Genomic DNA, 26973 nt, shown 5'->3' on the forward strand with positions numbered 1-26973 from the left:
TCTGAGGCCTGGAACACTGCCCAGATCCCTGGCACCTCAGGATTATCAGATGACAGAGGAAGAAATGACATTCAGTCCGGTGGCTGTCCCTGGCTTGTTCAGCCCACAATTAATATACTTGCTTCAGTTTCAGGTGTGTGGCAAAAAAAAAAAACCTAGAGCTGAAACATGATACCAAGGTTCCAGACATCTTGGAGGTGCTGGAATGTGTTTTAAAGATATTGCTGTTCCCTGTGGGAGTGGAAGCCAGGGAGACATGATCTAGATTTAAAAATCTGGAGGGAGAGTGTGAGCATGGGATATTTATTAGATCTGACTGCAACCAGCAATTATTTGTTTGAGTTGAAGGATAAAATTAGGTAGCAAACATTACATTTTCAGCATGCAAAGGAAGAGATTGCAGTGGGAAATAAGCACTTCATGTTTTAATAGTCAGGTTTGACCTAGCAGGAAGATAAGATTTCAAAAGTATGATAAAAATGCACTTTTTTTTTTTTTCCCCCCCAGGACCTTGTTTCTTCCCAGGAAACTATGTTAGGCAGAACAGAGTAACATATTTGGCCAGACCTGAGAGGATTTTTGTGAGTTCCATGTGAGATGCTGAAGCCTTAACTTAATTTGCCTTACATTCCTCAGGAAGATATACACCCTGTATCCACATCCACTCAGCCTGCTCTCCTTTTCAACCTTGTTACCATAACTATTGATTTCTCTTGCTTTAGCCCAGCCTGATGCTTGTGTAAATCAAGTCAGTTGCTACAATCTGGGCTGTGTCAGGAATGCGAAATTCACAGCCTTTCTTGCTTTCCTCCTTTTTCTCCCACTGCCAGTGATGTTTTAATTTTGACATTCTGCATGGAGATCAGAAATGTACCCAAAGCTATTTCATGTCCCACAAATTTCTTGTCCGTGGAACTTAAGAAAGTGGCTTTTTATAAGCATCAGTATCATGCATATACCACATGGCAAGCCCTGTGGAGTTCTAAAACTCAATTTTTTAGTGCACTTTAAAAAAAAAAATTGTTTTGGGGAGAAGAATATCCTCCGTTGGCCTGATGATTAATTTTCACTGGGAAAAAAATGCAAGCCCGCGCGCAGCTGTTAGCAAATCTCCCGGTGGAATGGCTCCTGTCGAAACACATCCTAGCCCTCGGCACCTGAGCTGTTTGCGCTTAAATTCCTGCTGGGGTCCCTGCGCAGCGGGTCCCATTATCCCCCCGGCTCCACGCCCGGTGCCCCTCTGGCTCCATCCCCGCTCCCGGGATGCGGGGAGCGGAGCGAGGGCGCCGGCGGGCGGGGACCCGCGGCACCGGGAGCCCTGCGGGATGGGCGAGGGCTGCCGCCGCCGCTGCTGCTCCGGGAAGGAGGAGCAGCATCCGTGTTTCTTTCCCCAGCCCTCCCGGTGCTGCTCTGCTAGTGTGTTAGTGTTTGCAGAAGCCACCACGACTCCAAGCGTGACGAAGTAGGGGATGACCAGAGGTGCGGGAAAACGGGGAGGCAGGCTCGCTGCTGGTGGCTGGTACATTGATCCATCCTGGACTGGTTTGGACAAACTCTGGCCAGACTTGTGGACTGGAGGGCCTGGCAGGGTGAGATGGAGGATGTGGGTCCAGGCAGTCACAGTCCTGGACTGCAAGCTGCCCCTTTCCCCTGCACCCTGTCCCCTGCTGAGCACGATGCAGTCACTCTGTGATGTCCACACCTAAACCCTTATTCATGCCACAGGGGCAAAGGCAGTGCTGTCGCAGGCCTGGGCGAAGGCGAGGGGCTGTCGAGCAGCCATGAGGAGTGGGTGCCACCTCTGGTTGTGGGGGAACTGAACACCACGTGTATTGCAGTAGTGGCCAGTGGTTACCAGCTGTAGCTGAGGGACAGGGCAGTGCTGCAGGCAGGACAAGCGTGCTCCTCTCCTCATCCTCCCCCAGCCAGCAGTCATGACATGTGGACTATCATCAAAATGCCTGTTCTGTGACACTGAAAAAAAGCCAATGCCCAATGTAAAAGGGAGGTTTATTGGCAGAAAGGTATACATGATTATGCTACAAAGCTGGAGAGATGTGCTGTGAAAGGAAACAGAGAGACAGACACTAGCTCAATCGATGTCATGGAGTCCCACTGTGATGCAATGGCTCTTTCCAGGACTTCATGACAGAAAAAAAAATAGGGTGCTTGACCACTTATTCAACATTTATGGTGCTCCTGCAGGTGAAAATCCAAAAGAAAATAACCTCAGTGAGAACCAAGAGTTGCAGGTTACAAAACACAGGCATTTTTTTCAAGATACAGGATAGTCAATTCTTTCTATGTGAAACAGACAGAAGCTGGACCAAGGTCTTGCAGCAAGCTGTGCCTGAACTCCTCAGAAACTGCTCCTGAGACAACAGCCAGCAGAACTGCTGTGCTGAGCAGGATGCAGATCTGACCTCCTCTACAGCCAGGCAGCATCATACCTCTGACTAGTTAATACACTGCCTCCATGATTTGTGTCACCTTGTGTTCTCCTCAAATAATGTATTTACTGTCCCAGAAAAAGTTTCTCTTAGTCCACATGGAAAGCCTTGCTTGGGTCTGGGAAGCATAGGCTCCAGAGGGAAGACTTTTGAGGACGGCCATAGGTAAATGGTTCTTTGGTATGTATCTGTGCTTTTGAGGAATCTTTGGAGGTATTTCCTAGTCTTTCCATTATTCTGCACTTTGGCTTTCATTCTAGATGCTAAGCTCATCCCATTAACAGCAATGTGGTCCCCACTTGGATTCCACTGGTGTCATGGGACAGAATCTGGCCAGTCTCTGCCTCCTCTCTGAGAATCCTCATGGAGGCTTCATTTCTTGGAGAATGGTTCCTCTTCTACTCTCTCTGCTTTTGCTGCTTTATAGTTCACTTTCTTATCTGCCTGTTTGGTTATTTTCTGGCTTTTACTTACCTTTTCAAATCCTTAGTCCACTTCTGCAACAACCTCTTTGCAAGGTGATGAGTATTGAGTAACAGCATACTCTTCTGGAGGAGAAGAATAGAAACGTTCTTGTTACCCTGGAGAACATTTGTATCCCTGGAGGTGGATATAACCTATACATGCTTAAACTGGAGATCCTTGAAATATCCTTTATTTTGGTGCATGTATTTTCTTAACATTCTAGTCATGCCTATTGATCACCTTGGGCATGAGACCAAGGTCAAAAAGTGAAATGAGTCTCTCCCCTGGCCCTAGATTTAGGTGCTGATGGAGCCCAGAGGAGTGCTGGTTGCAGCAGGGCTGGTTCTGGATGTCCCTTAAGGCACACTGTTTCTGCTGTCCCTGTCCCTCCCCCACACTTCACCCTGGTTAAAATCAAAGACATACCTGTTTCATAGTAGTCATAGATCTGCACAGGTGCTGGCTTGGGGTGGGTCACTACAAAGTCCTGCTCAACCGAGAAAGTGATTTCTTTCCTTTTCTTCTGTGAGATCTGGGATGGAAGGCCAGAGATCACATCAGTCAATTTATTTGTACAGCACCATCTAGAGAGACAAGGGTGGTAACTGACAGGTTGCATATTCCAAATCCCACTGATGCCACACCTGAGACAGCCATTATCCAAACATGTTTGGAGAGCTCAAAGTGAAACTGAACTGAAGAGTTAGTAGATTTTCTGTCCTGCTTGTATCACCTGATTCTGTAATTGTTGTATATCTTGTTGCCAGAAGTGGGAAAATTGCCCAAAGGGACTGAGTGTAATTTTCCAGGATCTCCCAATGGTCAGGATGATAAAGTCTGGTATTCCAATCCCTTTCATTTCAGACATGGACATTATGTGCCACCAAGAAACTGGGAATCAATTTACGGTGTCCATCACTGGGGAATTGGCTTCTGTTAGTTCTACAGTGCCCTGAGCAAATTATTTACTAAGTAAATTCTGATTCAGGGATTAGATTACAATTTAAAATTTTGCAATGATCTAGTGTAAGAGAAGCAAAGAAAATCTTTCCAGAGTAGAATGAAAGCAGTGTTTCATGTCATGTTGGAAAGACCAAGGTTTCTAAGAAGCCTACCAAAGAGGCATACACACAAGGGAACCACTTTTCTGGTGTTTATCTGCTTTTTACTGAAATAAAAATAATTTTGTTTAATTTCAACGGGCTTTTTTTAATGAATTGTTTTGATTTTTTTAGTTGCTGGTAGGACATGTGTCAGTTTGAAGCTGTTTAGAAGGTTGGTAAGTTATATGCAGTTTGGGAAGTAAGCAGCTTAGTGATAACACTAGAGAACTGTTGAGGAAGAGACCATGATAAATGTACCATATAGGGTATATCCATAGTCTGATTACCTATTGCATGCTGTTTCCATCCTTTGTGAAAATCAAATAGGCAGTGACCAGAACTTACATTTTGCAGATAAAGGAGGACGTGATTTTTCTTGTTTTCTACTTGCATCACTGTTCGACTGTCAATGAGCTTTGAAACAAGAAAATGGAGATGAATATATTAGTAAAACATTACAAAACAAGTGCTGCCTCAGACCCTACTGCTGCATGTCTGTGGTATTCATTCTTCTCCTAGTCAAGTTTCAAGGGCCGGTAGCTGACTTTTAGATTCCAAATATTGATGAATGGATTGAAAGGATGGACAAAAACCTACCACTTGACTTAGTTGGGGGTATGAGCTCTTTCCAAATGCACAAGTCACTACAATTCACTTGGGGAATTCTGCCCGACTCTGGTGTCATCTGCATTTCAGAGCCAGTCTGAGAGGTTTTCCACCCTTTCCCCAACTGGGCAGTGCCCAGTTGTAGCTGCCAGCTGCTCAGGCTTGAGCTGAAACCCTTCCTAGTTTTAAATATAGGAGGGTCTGTGTGTTCGAAGCTCCCTGGAGGGCATTCCCTCCACCCAGTAATGAACAGCGCAGCCATGCAAACACTTCACAGGGTCTGAGGCTGAATGGTTCTTAACCATGCCTCTGGTAATTGAGCCTTGCTCCTCTAAGTTTACCTTATCCAGGGAAGACTTAACAGGAACAAAGCCAGAGAGCATCTTCACATCAATAATGAGCATGTTGGAGCTGCTGCGTTTCCCCGTGTAACTGAAACAACAGAGGGCCCATCAGCGTCTGGTCTTTGGGGACACTGTGTCTTACAGGCTGATACCATCAGCATATTGATCAGCCTGTGGTTCTTGACTTTATAAGCTGAAGTGAAAACACACAGCAATGTTCTCTGCGTGCCTTGTCATCTGTGCAGCTGGTTTGCTGGTGGCACATACCTGCTTACGAGGACAATATCAAATTTTGCTGGTCTATGCTGTGGGCAGGAAGCATTTGATGTCTGTACTGAAAGCAGAAATCCAGAGGACCCCTCTGGAAGGTGAATGTTGTATCTCAGTGCTGTCTGGAAGAGGAAAAAACCCTTTTGTTCAAGAATGCCAAAGATTTTCTTTGCAATCCAAAAAACCAGACTTAGTGAACTTTTCTGGCAATGTTGCACTTGGTTGTATGTGGAAGATGCTTGCTTATATCAATGATGAACACATAAGACTTCTACTCTTTACCAATGAAGGTGCTTGTACCCAGAGTCACCTCCCAGAAAGAAATCAGATGTTGATCAGAAAGGACTCGTTTTCCATGCCAGAACTCCCTAGGAGTCAGAATGTGGGATGGGAAAAAGAGTGTTTCAATGGTTTAAGGAAATCAAGCAATTAGGAAAAATAAAGAGGAGTTAGCTAGAAAATCATCAAAACAATGGCTATCGTGTATGCAAAATGTGAAACACAATGAAGAAGAAAGCAGACATTTACTTGCATAAATACACATCCACTGCCATTCATTGTCAGGCTGTATTTCCCAGGGACCTCTGGAAGGGGAGTCTGTTGCATCAGGAGCCTGTTCTCATTGTTGACAAAAAATACCTTCTCAAAAGGCTTTTTGGAAGTGATCTTGACTCCTTTTTGTGAAGCAGAGCTGTAGGTGGCCTCACCATAAGCAGCGAGTGCTTGAAGGGCAATGACTGTGTCCTGGAGAAAAAGAAAATAATAAAAGACAATTGGCTACACAGCGTGACCAGTGCAGAGGAGATCAAAGTCACTGTTGCAATACCCATCACAGTTTCTTCTTCCTGAATTTGTGTATAATTCCAGGGTTCCCATACAAAAGGAGCCATTTCATTCTCTCATGTATGCTTTAGGGTAGGAGAATTTCTCTCCTGACACAAGGGTCTCAGAACATAAAATCTGAGAGGCAGAGTGCACTTCTAGTTTTTCATAGTGATGAAGCCTGTGTTTTCTGGGGAGTTACACAGAACACATGGGTCATCTGACAGATGGGACTTGGTGTTTTCTAGGCTCATCCCCGACACAAATATCTGTATTTATTGCTACTGAAGTTACCCTTGTATGGTTTTAACCTTTCTATACTTAAGAAGGGGGGGGGGAAAGTATTGTGGTCTCCTAATATAAAGGTTTGGTTTCTCTCAGAGACAGCAATTAGAAAAGAAAAACATGACTAGGTAGTCAGAGCCCTGCTGGAACCCTGAAAGAATGCCCTGATTCCTAGGACTAGCTGTGGAGTGGAAGGTAGTTTTGGCACCTGGGTAGAAGAGAAACCTCCATAGGGATTCTGCTGCCTGATGATCCACTGTACAATCCCTGAGGCCTTTGTGAGGTCCTCTTTACTCCGGTTGGGTTTGCAGAGCAATGCCAACAACACGTAACTGGTGATCTCAACATCAGCTGAAGGGGCATGGTCAAGGAAGGAGGGAGATTTGTCTGATGGAGACCTCTCCTCCTGCTCCCAGTGCTGTGAGCCATCTGAATAAACAAAGAGAGGAACCAGTATTGATTAGAGGTGTCACTGCTCTGTACTCTGCCTTGGAGTCTCACTGCATCCGAGTCTCTTCCTCAGAAGGACTCCCTGCACATCAATGAATGCACTGCAGATTAACTCCACGGATCATTTGTGTGGTTTGGTTCATGTGCCCACTCTCTCAATATTGTCAAGGTCAGACCATCAGTAAGATCTGTTCCATCTTCCCATTTTCCAAATTCCCCAAGTGACTGAAACTCACCAACTTCCTTTGCTGATTTCTGTAACTCCTCAAGGAATGATTCACATTTTTCTGCCTTGCCAGCTAAGCAGAAAGCATAGACCATGAGTGCCTGAGTGTAAACTTCCCTGATACTCTTCTCAGATGCAGTCTCCAGACAAAAAAAGGCATTTCGGATTACAGGGTACTTAAAAACAAAAAAGCATATGGGTTTTATTCAGGACAGTAGTCTTCATCTGCTCAAAAAATTTTCTTTAAACTTGTTCCTCATCCTGTCACTATCACAGCAATGAGAGTGGATTTCAGCTTGTATAATGACTTCAGGAGAGAGAATTATTCAAGGAGGGATTTCACAGGAAACACCAAACAAATCAAGTAGCTTTTAATGGTGTTCTTGACAAGGTTGCTTTATAGATTTCATGGATAATTCCTTCTGCTAACCTCCATGATAATTATTTGCTCTGCATTTCTATAGTCAAGAGTTTGCTGTCTTGAACAAATCTAACTTAGTGGTTTCTATCCTTACTGACTTTGGTGTAACTTTAATTCTGTGATATTGTACTAGGTTGACACCCACAAAAAAAATGTACACTTTGACTCCATGTCCTGAGAAAATATATTAAAAAGTGGAGACTAACTCATCTATTGAAGTCTTACATCTCCTCCGTAGTTGCCTTTGTGCTGCCAACTTTTTGAAAAGGACAGATCAGCTTTCGCTCTGGTGGACATTTGTTTTTCCTACATTCCTTTTAGTTTCATTTGTAGATGATATAGGTTTACCTTACTTTCTTGACTGGGCTGTCTTTGAGGCTAAGCCATAGTGTGTGGGTTACTACCTGTCATGTGTAGGTTTTTACCTGTCTACCTGTTTTTATTAGAAACTAAAGGGTGTCACTAAATCCTTTGTGTCTGGCAAATAGAAGATCTAATCCCACTGAGGTTTGTACAGTTTCTGCTCAAAGACTGGTGTTTTAAGAGATGTAGAGATGGGGATTTTCTCTGTCACAGCCACCAGTGCAGATACAGAACATGGTCACCTACTCTGGGAGCTCTCTTCCTCTCTTTCCCTCTCTTTACTACCTAGACAATTTATCAGATGCTGGACCCAAGGCAACAAGTGGGGACCAGTTCCATCTGAGTATCAGGTAAGTCTCCTTACCGAAATGGAGTGCCCAGCTTCCAGCATGGCAATGGTGATGTAGGCAGAAAGAGACAGCTCATCATCTACTCCTCCCTGAAAACAACATGGAGAGAGGAATAATCTGTAAATGCCACAGATGAGAGCCTTTAAATATCAATTTCCATGTCCCAACTGAGAGAGTATGGACAGCTCTGGAGGCAGCCCAAAGGGAAAGAGAGCATTCACATACCTCTTGAATAGCTCACTAATCCAGAGAAGCCCTTTGCTATTAAATCCAAGAACATCACTCCTTTAAGCTTACAGTCCTGCAATCCTATCTCAGATGCACATAACATGTAAAGTAGGTGTACAAAAGCTGAATGAGCTGAAAATACTCATTATAGGATGTGGAGAATTAGCCCTTGGAAGAAGACAGGCATTTGGAGCAAAATACAGTTTTTGGCAGTAATAGGAGAACATATTCTTAATGAAAAAGTATAAATTTGACCAAGTAGTAATTCTCTGCTACCTTCAAGGCATTGTTGAAGAGTGTCCCAACACTCCGGAAACAGCCATCTAGCTTCTGTTTGCTGGACAGCCACAACAGGGTTTGAGACTGGACACGTTCATCAATGTAGATGAAGCGACCAGCTTGTGCAAATGATCTGTACACAAAGGCAGTGAGCCTGCAAAGGAAAGATGGAGCTGTGAGATGAGCACTGGAAGAAACAGAAGAAATCATCCCTTCTGTTCATGCTGCTGAAGAGCATGAAGAGTTACAGCCAGTGTGTTGGTGGCTTGCTTTCTCTTTGTGTGCTCCTCAGAGAGAGAATAGTTAAAGGAGTAGTCGCTAGATGGGACATGGGGAGGATGTCCAGCACACTCTGTGGCTGATCCTGTCTACAGAGCACCACAGTGCAATGGGTTTCATAGGAGACAGCAGGAGTATGAACAGAAAGCCAGCTGGGTCTTTAGGGATCTACTTCTTTTCCTGCACCCAGCCTGGCAGAGGAGGGAGAGACATTTTCTTTAGTACTTCCCAACCTCCAGTCCTAGACAGCTCTGTACATCTGATTCAGCCAGTAAAGCTGCCTCTTACCTGCACCATAATGATTGAATGTAAATTAATCTCTGAGCCAATTCTGCTCCCAGTCACTCACCAGGTGTTCCCTTCTCTATCTCTGGTGCCAAAGATGCTGTAGGACCCATCAGGACGTTTGTATGACAGCTGCTTCTGGTAGCCTGCAAGAACATGGGAAAGGAAGTGCTCTTGGATGTAAGAGCAAAACAAAACTATTTTGTTTGCTGACGTATTTGTCTGGGAAAGAATGGAAAGGCAATGTATATCTAACAAGCAGGAGGGGAGCGCTGAGGGATCCTATAAATGGAAGTATGGAAGACCTTGTCTGGCAGAAACACTGAGAGATTAGCCAGAGTTCTTTCAGCTCAATTCTCCAACTAGACATACAGGATCAGGATACGTGCTGTGCCTGAGAGGGAAAAGAGAAGGGGACTGGAAGACAAAACCACAAAGGAAAAACATGTCAGCTGAGTGTCAGCAAAAAGGCATAAGATAAGAAGATAAAGGAAAGTAAAAGTGGCTTGTTCAGGGCAAATCCTTGGGTCTCTGGGCTGTGCTACAACTGTGATGCCATCTGCCAGGGTAGCTATGCTGCTGCTGCTGCTTCTGCTCACTGGCCCTCAACAGGAATTTCAGCACACGTTGTAAGGGAACCACAATGCTCTCACCGCTCACTAAGTATCCAGTGGCCTTGGATTTGACCTCCCTGCTCAGCTGCCCTGTCTTGTTCAGATAGTCCAGGACGTAGATGTTGGGTGCAAACAGGACCATGTTCTGCTCCCCACAGCCAAAGGGCATCTGGAGGAGCTGGTGCAGGTTCTGCATGGCAGTGCCCATGATGTCACCTGGGGAAGAGGAGAGGGGAAGGATCAGCACAACTCATGGCCACTGAAATTACCAGTAATTTCCATTCCACAGGCAGAGTCATAAAAGCCTAGCAGGGGTTGGGAGCCTTCTGAACAGAACTTTGTTCTGCTTTGCAGCCAACAAAGAATGCCTCTCCCTGCCTCTCCTTACATAGTCTAAATTGCCCTTACAGGAAACACTCCTTATTTTGATACCACTTCAAGCAGATACTTCTTGTTGGAAATGAAGGGAACTTACAAGAAACTTCTGTTTCCAGAGGATAGAAGGGAATAGCCAGAGCTATTTATTGCAGACATTTTTTTGGAAAATTAACAGCTAATCTGCAAAGGGGCATTGATAATGCAGATGTATCACAGACCACCTCTTAATTGTTATTTCTAGGAAAGGCAGCACAGACCCAGCAAGGGACTTCTGGAAAGAGCTTCTAAAAGTCACCAACATTACCAAGCAAGGATTTTATGGCTAGTGAGTCACATAAGCAAATCCATGTCCTGAAAAGACTGAATAGACTCTACTGGCAGCTCTGATTTGTAGATGGGTGTGTACAAAAATACCATACTGGCATGAATCTGGCTGAGGTCATGAGTCAGAACTGTGCTGCTGCTTTGGAGAAAGACTTTCAAATGAGCTGAATTTAAACAGAATAGTGAAAAGTGATGCAACTGATATGTTGCTGATGCAGAGCATTGCTGGACAAGATAAGAATCAGTCTCTTTTCTCAAAAGTTTCCCACACTTGGAGTAGAAACTCACATTTTGAATCTGAAAGAGCTTTCATGTTACATTTTCTATATTTTCTTTTTTAAAAAAATGTTTTATTAATTATATATTTACCAACAACAGAAAAGGAGGCTCTGGCTGATCCTTCCAAAACATTTGTAGGTAGCTCCAGGGCTATATCTTGAATAACTACATCATCTGTGGAGAAAAATATTTGTCATTTGCATAGGAATACGAATTATAACAGTGAAATGCTCCTGGTACAAATTGCACAGTACAAGAGACAGCAACAAAGTGAAACTCACAGCATTCACCAAGAACACAAAGAGAGAACGGGACACAGCAAAATCAAAATTGTGAAAAACAGATCAAGTGGTGTAGTCGCTGTCATTGCTCAATAGAAACCCTTAAAACAGGGTAAGGTTGGTACTCACAGGTTGTAGTATCTGTGACCCTTGGGGATTCATTCAGTGACACTATTGGTAGAGCTGGTTTGTGAGGGTCAGAACAGATTTTTAGCCTCTTTTAGGCCAGTCAGGAAACCTTAGGAGCTGTTTGCTGTCAGCACTGAGATGGCGTGGAAAGGAACATCGCATTCCCTCCCATTCCCACCAGAGGTGGAAAGCTGTAAGCTACAGGTTTCCATAGAATAGAGGACAGCACTCAACATGAGTGAAAGAAACTCAGGACATAATTTGCACAGAAAGGTCATCTCCCTTTGAGAGCATCATAGCAGTCTTCCTGCAGCATCTGAGCACATCTGAGCAGGGCACTGATGCTGCCTCAGTGATATGCACCAGACCACTCAGGAATCTGGTAGCAAGGAACATGTTTTTCACTCATATTACACTCATACTAGCTGTCATGTGGACAACTCTGGGAAAAAGGGAAGGGAAAACATCAACAAACACTGCAGGAAAGAGTGCAGACTCCAAACTTTTTTCAGTTCTTCTCAAGACAGTGGTATATAAGACCCTTACCTTCTGTACAAATTAAGGAGTTTTGGGTCTTTTCCCTTCTGATTCCTTCAGGCTGCAAGTAGATGGAAAGAAGAGACACATGCAGTGGATGAGACAAAAGCATGCAGAAGAAATTCAGTGTCAAAATGCCACCCCCTTTCCCAGCCTCCTACGTCACAAAACACGTGGATTGAAGCAACAGTTTACAAGTTCACGCACAATGTGTCTGCTCCTAAAAGGGAGAACACATCAGATGGAGTCCCTCATTTCCAGTTTCTGCTCTGCATGAGGGAGACCTGTCAACCTCCACTGATCCTCATGGAAGAGGACATCAGATGGGAGTGGACTTGGTCTTAGGTTGAACAGCCAGACCCTGTCCCAGAAAAATGAAGGTGGAGCCATACCGGGAGTTCTTTAGGGAACCTGAAAATCTTTTCCTTGCTTTTGGTACTTTCACTGGGTTTTAGTTTCCTCATGAAAAGAATGCAGGACAAACAGTAAGAGCTGCCAGCAGTACCTCAACCAGCAGTGTTCTGATCTGGGTGTCCCTGTAGTTAATACTGATGTTCCTGGGAGCTTTGTCTCCACAAGCTTCATACTCCTTGGTTTCTGCAGTAATGCTGAACACTACATTACCTTAAATAGCAGAAAAAAAGGAAAAAAAAATGGACCTCTGCCATGCAGGATGATCAACAAAGTAAGAAATTTCATCTGATGAATAAGATGAAGTAGTTCAACATAATGAATGGTCAGTCACTGTAGGTGAGACATATGGGATGAGAACTGATCTGTAAAAATGGCGATGATAAAGACACTGAAGCTGTGGAGAAGCTCTTTAACCCAGAGAACTGGAAAGAACAGTGGTAGACCAAGCTCTCTAGGTTGGAAAAGGATTAAGTTTTTTCAGGTAAGATATACATTAGTATCAATCTTGTAACATAAAACCAAGTAGATTCAAAGCACTTACCGATTTCTTTGGGGAAAATATTCCAGACATAGGTCTTTCTTTGCTTGGCGCACACACATCCATCATCCTCTGGGGAGATGAATTTGGCTTGATAATCAAGGGAATCCGACAGTGAAACATTAATCTGAGAACAGAAAGAGTAGTGTGATGGGATGAAGGTTTTGTACCACATTGCAAATGGTGCTTTATTGTTAGAGAGGGTGAGACACTATCTTCTTACATCTAGAGTTAAGTGTAGGGCAGATTTAAGGCCTCAGATGATGATGATGTCTGATGAATCATCCATCAGATGTAACCTGAACAGTTTTCCCTCTTGCTTCTCTCAACAGTCTCACTGTTAACTCAGGATGTTAAGCATCCTATGCACACCTGATTCTTAAGGAAAAGGCCCCAGTGAAACCATTGATGGCTTGCATATCTGTGGATGGTGAATGATACTCTGCAAAGCACTTTCTTCCTTTCTCTATGGATCTTGATACAGTTGCTTTACAGATCTGGCCTAGTCACAGCTCACAAGATCTCCCTTTGCTCTGTACGGTTTGTTCTGAGAGGACAAATCCAGTCAGGATAATCTGTTGTCAGCTAGAATGAGCAGTACCTCAGTCAAGAGCAGATCCAGCCACCTGCACCCATCATTTTGCTTCAGTTTCTTTGGAGATGGGATAAGGTCTAAGGAAATGGGCAGAAGTACACACCTTAATGCACTCGTTAAGGTAGTTGAAGACAGTGGCTCTAAGCAGGAAATCTTCTCCTCGTATGATAGAGTATGGCAAGGTCAACTCAACAAAGAAAGGCTGCAAGGCTGTCAGGGTGGCAGGCACAGACATGCCAAATCCAGCCAACTCTTCCACACAGAAAGCACTGGCTTTCCATTTGGTGATGGTGTCAGGGATGGTGTATGAGATGCTGGCTTTTCCAGTAGAGCTGGTGGGAATGGAGAAAGGATGAAGCCTTTAGAAAGGGTAAATTTCAGATAACTTGAATCTCAGTAGATGAAACATGTTTTGAGAACCAGAGCTACCCCTATTCTATCTGCAGAAATCCCACATACAATCCCTGGAATTTACCACTAAAATTTGAGAAAAGTCCATTTAAATGTTCCTCTGGCCATCATATCATTGAGTTTGGAAAGACAACTCAGAATTCTTGTTCTGCAAATCGGTATTTTAAATAGAGGTGTCCTTCTTCTGAGGACGGGAATATGACTTATGGTACACACATTGTGGGAACAGGTGTCTTTAGGGACATTTTTGGTAATTGGATCATGGAAAAGACAAGGGCAGATGGGCAGCTTATGACTGAGAAAATAGGTCTTCTGGGCCAAAAAGGAAGAAGAGTTGGCAAGGGATTGCCACCTTGCAGGACATCAGGGAACATATTCAGTAATTCTTAAAGCAAGACAAGGATATGAAAGAAGCAATACTCACTTAATTGGAACTATATCCCAAATCCAAGCTTCAGGAAAGAATTCCCGAATAGTCTCAAGGATGAGTGTCCTCTCTTGTTCCTCCCTAGCAGCTTCAGCTGGTAAGAGATAACAAGAATTTAGTAAAGCCTGGTTCATATAATGGAGATGCCCAGAAAGGACAGGTTTGAATGTTCATGGGCCAATATGAAGGACAATAAGTGTTTTACCATTACCTTCTGATTTAGAATATATCATATTCATATTTACACATATGCCACACAAATATTATTAAATGTTGCCAATATATCCCTCAGTTAGGTATAACCTGGTGTCAAAGGTGAAAGAAATCATTGCTTGAAGTGTTTTGGTCTCTCATGAGCATGAGACCTAGGGCTAGAACTCAGATCACTTGGCTCGTAGCTCTGATTACTGTTCACACTGTCACTCAGTCTTTTCCAACTAGCTCTGGTCAGAAGGGAATCAATGTGAACAGCGTTAGTTTTGTGTGACACTGCCATTTGCCAACAATTCCCAGCATGAAACTGGACATGAATCAGAAGTGTAGAGCTGAAAGACTCTTGGGCATTGGCCATTAGCTTAAGCTCTCTCATTCAATGCCAGGCCAATATTTAATATCGAAACCAAAGTGGTTAACAAGTACTGTCCATGTCCGCATAATAAGAATACCTCTTCCTTTAAGGAGAAAGGTAAAATCTCTTTCCTGTCCTCTGTGTTACCTGATGATTTGACATGGTGTGCAGAAGCCACATGCCCTGCATTCGTTATGTATGGTTGACGTCTCACGGTCTCACCAGTGCATACAACTGGCTGTCGAACCTTCGAGTTGGTAAAAAATTTAATTCCCATATCCTGTAAAAATCCACATTTTAGTGTTAGCCATAACCACACTACAGCTGAGGTTTGTTCCATTCTTCCCTCTTTCCCATTACCCTGTTTCTACCAGAGATGTGCCCAGAGATATGTATGCAGAGACTTTTGGGAGCTTTGTGTGTGCTGGAGAATCACAGCAGGCACTAGAATCAATTGGGAACAGAGGTCTAAGAGGAGAGTTGTCATGTATGAGTTTTACTAATAGGGTTGTTTGCAGAATCTAACACTACATAAGCAGAAACTCACTTAAGCATATTTAAGTAACGTACAGGACATTTACCTTGACGACTTGATACACATCTGGGCCTAATCCAGACATTACAGGTGTGTAATACAAGCCTTTGTGAAAGATGTGGTCAGATGAGACACAGGGCTCTTGGGAGTCTTCTTCTAGATTGAACCCATGGAAGACGTAGCCTTGAAAATCTTGTAGGGGATGCAGGCTGTAAACCTGTGAGGGGTAAGGAAACAGGAACTGTCTATATGTAAACATCAACCTTACATACACCACCAAATACTGCAAATTGCCAAAACTGAGATGACAACCTGTTTGAAACCATGCTCTGTTTCCTGGACTGAGAAATGCCTGCATGGCTGGGATTAGAGATCAGCGACACAAAGTCTAGCTGGAGGCCAGTAACCATTGTTGTACCACAGGGTACTCCAATACTGGGTCTAATCTTGCTCAAAATCTTCTTTGATGATCTGGATGTTACAGCAAGTTTGCTGACAGCACAAAACTGGGAGTAGTGGGTATGCTGGAGGGTTGTACTGCCAGAGACCAGTCACAGGTTAAACTACATCCCAGATGAAAGAGGATTTACAATCCACAGGAAACAAAATCTGTTTATTGCTTACTAAAGATGGCTTATGACTGGCACATGCCAGAGGCTGTAAAACTCTAACTCAGTCTAACAGTCTCAAGTGAAGAGACACTGTAATGGAGGAGAAAAAAGCAGTGGAAGGAGACAAGGCATCTGGCAGCTTACCATTTCCATGGACAGCTCTGTCTCTGGCTTCAGGAGCAACACACTCTGATCCACTGCCCTCACAGCACAGAAGGAGTTGGCAGCAGCTTCGATGACCAAACTGACATTGGAAGCTGGGTGCATCTGCTTTTCAGAGAATTCCAAGTGGACCTGAAATTCATCAAACAGATGTTGGCATGGCTAACCCATGCTGCTGGCACTGCTCTGACTGTGTGTGTGAGTGAAGGGCAAGGAGGAGAGTGGAAGGATTTTCTGTTAAAGCACAGAAGATGTGCCTGAAGGAGAATGTCTGGTCTTCACTGTAGCTGTTGACCAGGCCTCTGTTATAACAGGGACTTAGGCAATAAGCACACTTAGATTCCTGGGATAGCTTAAATGAAGCCTACCTCAAGAGATTTAAAACGAAGTATGATTCTTTTGCTGTCAAATTGAAACTTTTTATGACTTGACTACATGTAATAACTCTACAGTGAGCAAATAATATTTTTCCTAAGTCCATGGCCCATGTTAGCAAATGTAGAAAACAGATTTTGAATCCATTTGGAACAAAATCTATTTCACGTTTGTTTTAGTTAAGAGGAAAAAAATAGGAGGGGTAACTAGAAACATTTTGTTTAATGTCACTTGCTTTGTTTTGTTTTATAGTTTCATGCATTTTAGCTTTTAGGAACTAAAGATTAGAAAAATATTATTGGTGAAATCTGAGTTTATAATGATGAATGAAAATGTACCATAAAAAAAAAAGAGGAAGACATATTTAACCCCAGGCTTCTATTTTGGCTTTCCTTTCTATGTGTATTTAGTTCTGCTAAACCTAAACTTTATTTTTCAACAAAAAGAATGTAAAAAATTAGATTGAATGATGAAGTGGAATAAGTCAAAAGTTTGTTCCCTATGTTGAAAAATAGAAAGTCCAAAAGGGAATGGAACCCAAGTAGAGTTTAAGCAAGGCAAGAATCTTTTTTGGACTTAAGTAGGTCTCCTGAAAAGTTTTTAATGTTAAAAGAAGCGATATCTTCTGAAAATAAGGCCAGGAGGTAGTGATAGAGGAAAGATATAAGGCCAAAGAGAAAAAAGAAAATAAAAGGAGCAATGTAGAGAGAAGGGGAAGGAAACAAGAAACAAAACTCTTGTGGATGTATACACAAAGAATTTGTATTCATCTGACAGCAGGTAAGGCTTGCTCTATCTTAGTGCCTCTCACCTTGTTTTTGAAACACTTCTCAACTGGCAATTGAACACTGTCTGCCACCAGCTCCTTGTCAGGGTGTAAGGTGTACACCAGCAACCGAAGGGCTGGAGCCATTTTCTCACTGACCACAAGCGGAATGGTGAAAGTGCCATTTTGGCCTGTTAGAAGAAACAAAGGCACCAATAAGGAAGGAATATCAAAGAGTTACTGTAGTAGTAGCCAAACTCAACAGGTATGTAACTTTACCAGTCAGTGGAGCAATCTGAAGATGATAAACTGAACAATTTTCCAGGAGGTAATGGGCCTGGGTTTAATCCAGGTGGTCTCAGATTTATTGTGGATTTGCACATGTGGCCATCTTCAGATAGGATCCTAAAGCAGACACTCTGCATTCCCTATGTCATTCCTTGGGAAGATCTTTAGAGAACACTATTTGACTAATGTAAAATTCAGTAATTGCTGGACTAAACCTGACTTTATAGTGATCTTAGTGGTAGTGCTACTGTCATGCACACATGCGTGGTGGAGAGAGATATGGCCCTTCCTGTTGCTGCTATTTTCAACCATCTGGGTGTTTGGTTCTTTCTTTGTTTGTTTTAATGCAAAAATATGGATTGGCAACTTAACTTACCAGCTTGGATATTAACTTTAATTTCCCCTGTAAGGACAATCTTGCCTTTTGCCATGCCCTGTACAGAGAAGATGAAGACATGTATAGGTTGGCAGAAGTTGGAGGGAGAAAGCAGCAATCAGGTTCATTGTGCATCAACAGGAAAATCTACAATGAGATGATCTGAAATGCTTAAACATGAGCCTTAGGGCATGATGAATGCCCCCTCTGCTGCTGCTGGGGACCTTGTTGCTGGTCACAAAGCAGTAGCAAAAGGAAGGGAAGAGGGAGACAGAAAATTCCATGAATATCTCTCACTGCTGTAATTCTTGTGGATGGATTGCCAGATAGCTGCCCAGTAAAGCCCTTTCAGCAAACCAACCCACAGCCTCACTCTTACCACATAGTAGAAGTTCATGGTGTTGATTCTCTTGTATCCTTCTGTGTTTAAGACATAGTGCACAGTGATCATCCTCTTCTGCCCACATTTCAGATCTTTCCACACGGGCTCAATCCTCACAAAACTGCCAGTCCAAGAGTAGAAGCGCTGGACGGAGAGAGAGGCTTCCGGGTAGTAAGGCTCTATCCAGCCTTCATAGTGGCAGTGGTCACTGGTTTTATAAACTGCCTGAACGGGAGAGGGAGTGGGGAAGAAAAGGAAAACAAACAGATATCACTAGAGAAGTCATCAACACATTCTGACATCGAAATGATTAGTTCATGTAAAGCGTATAGATAAGAACTGCATCTAAAGTAAAACTGGTAAGGAAAGAGCAGCCTTGCAGCAAGCCATTGCATTGCAACAAGTCAGATGTTTTCCTCACTCCTCTATAGCAGTTTTTGAGAGCTCTACACAATGAAGAAAGATGAAAAAAGCATATTTTTATTACCAGAATTAAAATCTCATCCCATCTTTTTTTGGGTTCAGTTTGAGAGCAGCCATCTCTCCTCTTTTTGTCTCTATTCAGCCTTGTTTTGTACTCACTTTCAGACTGATCTCGGGATCAAACATTTCGGATGTGTCGATGCTGAACTCAGCAACACCATTATGATCCGTGGTGAAGTTGTCTGTATTCTTGTTATTGACAAATAGCTGAATGACCTCATTGGAAATTGGAGAGCTGTCTTTGTCTACCAGCTTGATCTGTAAAAGGGAATGTGAAACATGTTGAATGTATTTCTGTATGTAGATACTGATATTTTGCGCTCTTTTGCTCTCCAAACAGCAGAATTACTTTATCATCTTCCTTCAAACCAATACTTCATGACTGAAATTTCTGTCTTTGCTTTCTGGCAACTATCTGAGCTAACTTATGAGGTTTGGAGCAGGAGCTTCCTCAGCATCTGCCACACCATTTATAATGTCCTTTTGTGGAGCAAGAACTTTCATGTATCATCTCATTCCTCATTAGTCCCTTCTGACTATACATTTCCAGTTTAAAAATATATTTTCTTTTCTCCCTTCTTTCTTTTTCCTTCCTTAGTCATGAGAGTCTGCTGCTGCTATTTTCAGTGTCTGAAAACCTTTTCTCCACATCTTTGTTTTGAACATTTTCCTAATTCTGTCTGCACTGTCTCTGCTGTTTATTTGTTAAACAAATAACAGATCCCATTAAGTAAATTGTGTGTTGCTAGAAATGAGCATTTATTTTGATTTTTTTAAAGAAAAAATCACAGAGTGGGAATAGCAACCAAATAAGAAAGTTATACAGACTTTAGAGAGGGGAAAAAAACCCCATCCTTGAAAGACAATCTTGTCTCCTTGCAGTGTTACTGGTCCCCCTTATTTTTTCCTTACTGGCAAAAGATGAACTGAAGGAGAGAGATTTATCCCTACCCTATAAACAACTGACAGAGTTATGTGGGTATTGTCATGAAACAAAATAATGAAAAACCTTTCTGAGACAGAAACTCTTGCTATTTCCCTGATTTTCTGTGTGCCCTAAATTCATCCACCAGTGTTTCTATTCATGTCTGGCTGGCATGTGATGGTCAGATCTGAAGGGAGAGGCAGTGATTTACAGCAAGCTTAAAATGCAAGTTAGAGAAAAGCTAGCTAATGAATTGTTCTGATTTCAAGTGTTTCTGGCAGAATCAAACTCCGAATAAACTAATAGTCTTCAGCATTCAGAATTACCAGTAGGGCATTGTATGTAAGGAAAGAAGACTGGGGAGAACACCCCCACCCCAAACAGTCCTCTAGATGTTGCCATCATTGTTGTTATGTGATTGCCTGTCAATAAGCTTGTCCTCCAAGCTCTTGCTTACCTGTCCAAAGTAAGGAATTCCTCTTCTGAAGTGGCGATCCATGTTCTCAAACTGTATGGTGCTCATCACCCGAGTTATGGAAATAACCTGAGCAGCTGTAAATTGCAGGCCTGGAAGACATGCCCAGAGTCATGAGAAGATGCACTTTGTCCTGCACAGAGCATCAGCAGAGTTTGCCTGGAGATGGTCACTGTGCTTGTAAAAATGACCTTCCCCAGGGAGACATCCTTGTACTCAGCAAGCAGAGGCTATCTCCTACTCTCCTTCTTGACCACACTGCTTTTGCTGTTTCTGCCTGCCTGGAAGGGATTACCTGTTCCTTTCTCTGTCACAGTGGCTTTCACATCAAGGTTCCTCATGTAACCAGTGCGATGTAACTCAAAGATGTTGGAGCTGAAGACGTGGGAGAGGCAACCATCTCTCTCCAGCTGGACAGGGAAGAAAACAAATCCTGTTGTCAAGGATCATAGCTTGCAAAGGGTGTTGACAATACACAGGACTCTTCTTTAGTGAGTGAAGCCCTTTCCCAGTACTTTCAACATGATTTATACATGTTTATGGGAAACTGAGTCATGAAGAAGAAACATGTCAATCCTTCAGGCCTGCGGGAAGCCAAGAAGAGAAATGAGGTGCCCTGAGCTCCTAGCTAGTCATACAAGCGAAGAGACGAGTAAGGTGAAGAGAAGTACCAAAGAGAGAAAGAAAAGTGTGATGAGCAAAGGGAGAGAAACATGAACACAGAAGAGAGGACAAGCATGAAGAGGAATAATAATTATGTATCATACATTTTTGGTGAATGATTGACAAACTGGGCTTTTCTTGCACCTCCCGTATGAATCAAAATCCCTGCACACACTGAGCTTGACTTTCCCTTCAATAGGCTGGCCATAGGTGTACCTAGGGGAAGAGGAAATATGATCTGATGAGGTCTATGAGCTAATGCTTGAAAAACAATCTTAAGCTAACGTGTGCAGGAATAGATTCAGGACAGCAGCGAGCTGGGAAGCCAGAGCATGGAATAGTTTTACAGGTATTTCCTAACTCTCCTGCTTTAACAAAATAGAAAATACAACTTAGAAATCAAAAATAGTTCTTTTTCACATGTAAACCTATGAAACAAATCTAGACTTTGAATGCAAAACCAAATACCTTTATAAACATAATGAACAGATTTGGCTACTGACCAAATTAAGACTATTGTCTCCAATCTTCAGCTCAAACTGGAGTTCTAGGCTCACTGAAATCAAAGCAAAACTCCTCAAATCTGCTAGGGGATTTCAACTCTGGATTCCAAATTACAAGGTCTTGGTGTTGGTGTAAGCAAGGTCCTTCTGAAGGACCAAGCTTGGAGGGGATGTCAGACAGCTGGAACCATAATATCCTTGCTAGAATTTAATGTTGCTCTGCTTTATGAAGGTCTCCCTCTGAACTTTTTTGAGAGGAGGAACCTCTCAAAAGATTTGTCTACCTTGTACAACACCATGAGGAACAGAATACTTATACAATAAAATGAGATGAGCACACAAATAAATGATAGCTCCAAAGACCAAGTCAACCCTCACCAACCTCTTCTGGGGCCCTACATATTTTGGCTTCTACTCTACACCCTGACTCTTTACCCCTCGGGAATTTCTTCCACTTCAGCATATTTCCTAATAACTCTGCACTTGGTACTTACAACCCACAGACTTTCACTGTGAACTCCGAATCCAGGACTGTAAGGGTTTCTGGTGCTGTGACTGTGACATCAAACTTTGGCAACACTAGGACAGAGAGCAAGAAAAAGAAACCCAACACTGGCATATTGCAGATTTACAGACTCTCCTAAGATGAAAGCAAAAATGAGGATATATCTTATTGTTAGTCATAGAGGGAATGGGATCTCAGAACCCATGGGTAGCAAAATGATTAAGAACTGGCCTGATCTGCAGAGGTTTAATGGAGCATTTCTGCAACACTTTGAAGAGAAGACAGAACTTCTGAAATGAATCCTGTGATGTCTAGATGCCTTGTGGAGTTTTGGCAAAGAAAGTTCATGGACATAGCTGGGAAAAATTTAGTTTGTCTCACTGAAATTTGCAATCAGCGTGCTGATTCCTTGTGCAGATTATTTTGCTGGCTAAGTGTGTGAAAAATTGTAAATTTTTCTTGGGGTTTTTTACTGTTCTCTTTCTTTTTTAATTTCCCCAGTTCTTAATGACATTTAATTTAAGCTGCATTTGCCAGGAAGCTGTTTGAAGTTTTAGCAGTCGAAAAGGTTTCTTGATATGGGCTCATCTCTAATAATGTTTCCTACACTGAATAAAAATAAAAAGGGTGGCATTTACCATATTCCTCCACATGGAATGAGTGATTTGTTCTATCTCCTGACTCCTTTGCTACAATAATTTTGTATTTCCCCAGGATAGGCTCTTCAGTGAGTGGGAATTCTAGCTGAATAATGTTCATCTCCGATTTCACATTCTGCCACTGCAAGATCCTGTTGCCCCTTGGATCCTGAAGAAAAAAAGAATACAGACTCACAGGTTTTTTGCCTTGGAAATCTTTTGCTACTGACACACAAAACCATCCACAAAGAAGAAAACAGAGCAGGTTGCTTTACTGCACTGGAGAAGCTGCTTAATGCACACGCATTGAGTTAAATTGTGTCTTTGTACTCTGATTTTTCATGTTATTATTAATGTTGTTAGATTCTCATCTGTTGTTCCCAATTTAGGCATTCTCTGCCAGCCTACTTATTAGACTCAATCATCAGGGAAAGTTGCACAATACTGCTCTTTCCTGCTCTTTAGTATATGTTGCTCTAGATTTGTGTCAAGAGAGGAGAGAAAGAAAATCTTTGTGCTTTCCCTTCAGCCAAGTTTATCCCACACAAATCTTGGCCTTTAGCAACCCCAGCTTTTTTTTTCAGCTGCCAGAAGAAGGAAGGAAACCTTTCTTCTGCATTCACTGGGGGTGGCATTTTCCTCTCAGTATATGTTAAGCTAGCTTGACTAAAGAAAACTCATTCACACCATTCCCTTCACTCTTTACAGCCATGGCTGGAATAAAAACACGTGGAGGGCTCAAAAGATGTATGTTCTCATTGTGAAGAAAATAAAGTCCCCTGACTTCACAGTGTAACATGAAAACTTGTAAGTATGCTGTCTAGACATGGACTGCAATTGTTTTAAAAATCACCAGAAAATGCCATGAAAGTACTGATGTAGTTGTATTCACAATCTATATTAGTTTTTAGCAGCACTAGAGTTACAAAAGGATATACCCCAAAATAAGGTGAGCAAACGGGAAGGGGAGTGGAAAACAAAGGCAGACATAAGAACACGACAAATTTTGACTACTAGAATGATTATAGGTGTGCTTCCCATGTCAAGCTCAAAGACTATCCTTGTTTTGTATTAAGGAGCTTCTGTTAATTTCTGCTGGTGTACTCAGCAGTAAGATTTGTCTGTGTATGAACACATTCAAACCTATGTAAGGACATGTGCCTGGAGTAATGCAGTACAAATACAAAAATTTCTTACCTGAATTGCAATCAAGGGGTACTGAAAGAGGAAAAAACAGAATGGAAGAAGATATTAGGGGGCTGATCAAACACAAATTATTTTTCCTCAGGACTGTGAGAAGTATATAACCAATATTCAGCACAATGCCATCCATCAGGTCCTCATCTCTTATTTTAATCAGTTTAACAGCAATTTTACTTCAGTAAGAAGCTTGCACAAAGGAGAGATATCAAGTGAGAATGGTAGGACAGTTTCTGATCGTACTGGTTTTCGTGCAATCTCAGAGTGTGTGAGTGAGCAGAGTCATAGACGTGCACACAAACCATGATTCTGGCTTCTTATTAGCACCAGCTCTTTTGCTACCACTGTGCTGTCTCCTGCATTACAAGTGCAGGAGAGGAGGCCAGGGAAGACCCTTCCATTAATTTCCTTATGCACTACGAGCATGAAGAGAGACTGCTGGCAGTGGAAAGAGTACCTCTGAGGAGATAAATATTTGTGGCAGCAATTTCTTTTTCATTTCCCCCATTTCTAAAATGGGCAAAGTGCCAGGTGGATGATTTACTGATGCCTGCAAGCAACATTTGCTGAACTGTAAGAGTGGAGACTGAACCATGGCCTTTCTGGTCAGAGCTAAGATAATGTCTGCGGCAACAAAGTGGAGGGGGTTTTGAGCTTCTTTCCCAGTGACAACAGAAAGTGTTGTGTTGGGAATTCAAACTGCTACACACTTGCCTTCTTCCCTGTGACTCTAATGAAAGGCTGGATGACAGCATGTGCCTAGGAAATCAGGTTAATTCTTTGACATTTGGTCGCTGCAACATTTCATTTTATTCACAGCAATCCTCTATGTAAAATTTGAGAAGAAGTTGTCTCCCAGCAACTTTAAATACAGGGGAATATTACTGGTCACTCACCTTCTCCTGAACAGGTTTAAAATTTAAATCCAGGGCAACAACACGAAACCTCACTGGAAAAGCAAGAAACAGGGGGTTAGCATTGACCATAGTTTGTTTGGCTGAACATGATGTTTTGCATTCTTTAGTACTCCCAGTTTCACAGGTCTTCCAACAGTCCTGCTTGCCCAGGATGCACATAATCAAGTGCATCTGAAGGTAGAAGAGCCCTACACAGACTTTGATTAAAGGTCTTTTCCCTAGCATCAAGTTCTTGTACTCTTTCATAAAAAATTCCTTTAATGTTAGTAATGAAAAGTTTACTTTCATGAAAGTTTAAAATTACAGAAAGGAATGGCTGCACAAATAAGAACTGCATTACCTTTTCATAATTTGATTTTTCTGCTGCTTGCCCCAGCTCAAAACCAAGCCATATGACCAATAAACAACCCATATTGCACACCTTAGTGGCACGAAATTCCAACTGGTAAGCTTTTCTTCATACTATGTATCTATGTAGATAGAACAGATCTGAATTAAAGTAAAATTATTCTAGTCTAATGGCTGCATTATGTGACTAATCTCTGGGAAGAAGTCTTCTTCTCTGGTTTCCTATAGTGTGTGCTAGAAACCTTAAGGCTAGAAATTAATTGAGGAATGGATCTAGAAAAATGGAGCTCTGCTTATTGGCCATGTGTGAAGCATGGATAAGGGAATAGCATAAGTGCAGGAACACAACATGAAAATCTAGGGTCCAAACACATCGGAGGCCAGAAGGTAAATAGCATGATTTTATCTTTAACAACTTTTAGTTAATTTTAAAGTAACAGATTTCTTTCTTGCTGTTTAGGCTATTTTGATGCTGACCAGCACCACAGAGGGAAGCACTGTTTTATGCCAGGTATTGATCTAATCACCTCTACCCACTATCCTGGCCTGCCATCAGTAATGAAACAGCAGCAGTGATAGCTTCTGTCACCTGGGAGGAAGGCATGAATAAAATAATAGAGGTGATGGGATGACAGTCTCCTGACATCCTGAAGATGACTCCCTAAGCTCCACAGCAAATAACTGTAATAGTTTTAACAGGAACTCTGAAGAAACAGCCTAGAATGTAGCTCAGCCTGAAAAACACCAGACAGAGAAATTCTGTCTGAAGAAATTGCCTCCTAAGGCCCATGTTATAGACAAAGTGGACATTCACCAGTCTGTCCTGGTTTGTAGATGGGTTTGTCTGTCTGCACGAAGACGATGCTGTCTGTGTTCCAGATCATCACTGACTGCCGCTCCTCTAGGCTGACGGTGCTGCCCTTGGCAGAGAAGGAAATAAAAGCCAGGGGTGCAGAATGGACAGGAGGAATCTGTGAAGAAAGAAGAAATGTGGGGAGGTTGTTAGTCTTGAAGTAATTTGCTCCAGAACCTGTTGAACAGCAATACCTGTGGCTTGGGCTCCCATAACGAGACACAGTCTCACTTCAATCAACTTCATCACCTCTCTTGGGTTTTTTCTTATTACTTATGTCTAACAAAAACGCCTCCTTTTCTGTTAGTATGTTACTCTCCTATGCTTCCTCTTTCCTTTAAAAAGTCTTATTTCTTTCCCTGTTTGTTCCTTTCTGCACTCTCTGCTTTAATTTTCTTGTCCCTGTTTACATTTCTTTTCCATGGGGACGTAAATTAAAATTAACTTACCTTGAACTTGAAGCATTGTAGACCACTGCTTGCTGTCATGGTGTTCTTAAAAACAGTGGTATTGACAGAGCTGTATTCTAGGATTACTCTGACAGATACTGTCTCATTGAGGTTAAGGAACTGCAGGCAAACCTGACCTGGAGAGTCATTTTGGAGGACAGCAGGCACCATCAGGACATACTGCCTGTGAAATCCAAACATCAAAGTGATCACATACATATGTAAAGGAGAAACAGCCTCAACAGCATAAAGCAAACACATAACACTGTTATTATTAAGTACCCACCAATTACTTTAGATTTAATAGGACACACTGCCAGTGCTCTTCACTCTGTCCTGCAGCTCTGAACCATCCCAGTCCTGCTATTCCCCACAGCTCTGCTATTGCCCCCAGCTCTTGCCTTTTTGCTCTTTATCTAAGCCCTGGGCCGACCTGGTTTTAGCAAAGCACCCTGCTGTCGCCACTGCTATTGCCTTTTCTGGACACATTAATTTCCAAGGAAGTTCTGCAATAAGTGGAAAGTCTGATCATATTAAATGAGAATGATTCACTTGCCATCCCCATTCTGCTTTAGATCTTCAGATATAAAAGATGAGCCCTGGTGGTATTTAAGTTTTAGAGAAAAATCACTAACACGGACTAGCACAGTCTTTAAAGCCTTTTCACAAATACTAATAGTAGTAAGAGGGTAGTTCTTACAGCTCAGGTTCCTTTGCAGCTGCTGAATGCCACAGAAGAATAGCCAAAAGAAACTTCAGCCACATTTTTCTCACTGGGAGACAGAAGAAAGAGATAAG

General features: G+C 42.4%; 1 protein-coding gene across 1 annotated transcript; it reads right to left on the reverse strand.

Moving 5' to 3' along the window:
• Nucleotides 1–1991: 1991 nt before the first annotated feature.
• Nucleotides 1992–26973, reverse strand: LOC119700070 (ovostatin-like). Its single transcript, XM_038134371.1, has 36 exons — nt 26876–26973; nt 26176–26359; nt 25688–25844; nt 24505–24557; nt 23606–23626; nt 22409–22577; nt 21760–21844; nt 20867–20978; nt 20395–20509; nt 20082–20191; nt 18799–18957; nt 18214–18441; nt 17835–17892; nt 17216–17361; nt 16012–16161; nt 15303–15473; nt 14869–15001; nt 14151–14247; nt 13419–13647; nt 12724–12847; nt 12274–12392; nt 11778–11829; nt 10912–10995; nt 9880–10056; nt 9291–9372; nt 8660–8816; nt 8170–8244; nt 7032–7197; nt 6554–6774; nt 5767–5982; nt 5236–5360; nt 4966–5056; nt 4364–4432; nt 3342–3447; nt 2925–2998; nt 1992–2199 (listed from the first exon to the last, which is right to left on the reverse strand). The coding sequence occupies exons 1-35, from the start codon at nt 26938–26940 to the stop codon at nt 2937–2939; spliced, it is 4368 nt and encodes a 1455-aa protein (XP_037990299.1). The 5' UTR covers nt 26941–26973; the 3' UTR covers nt 1992–2199; nt 2925–2936.

This window comes from Motacilla alba, chromosome 1 (genome assembly GCF_015832195.1).
Source record: "Motacilla alba alba isolate MOTALB_02 chromosome 1, Motacilla_alba_V1.0_pri, whole genome shotgun sequence".
NCBI lineage: Eukaryota > Metazoa > Chordata > Aves > Passeriformes > Motacillidae > Motacilla > Motacilla alba.

Excerpts from the sequence above, each read along its gene's own strand:
- LOC119700070 (XM_038134371.1), bottom strand. The coding sequence starts at position 26,940 with ATGTGGCTGAAGTTTCTTTTGGCTATTCTTCTGTGGCATTCAGCAGCT. Across the intron at positions 12,848-13,418 it reads ACCTTAACGAGTGCATTAAG|ATTAATGTTTCACTGTCGGA; the intron begins GTGTGTACTTCT and ends TTCTGTTCTCAG. Across the intron at positions 2,999-3,341 it reads CTATGACTACTATGAAACAG|AAGAGTATGCTGTTACTCAA; the intron begins GTATGTCTTTGA and ends CTTCTCCTCCAG.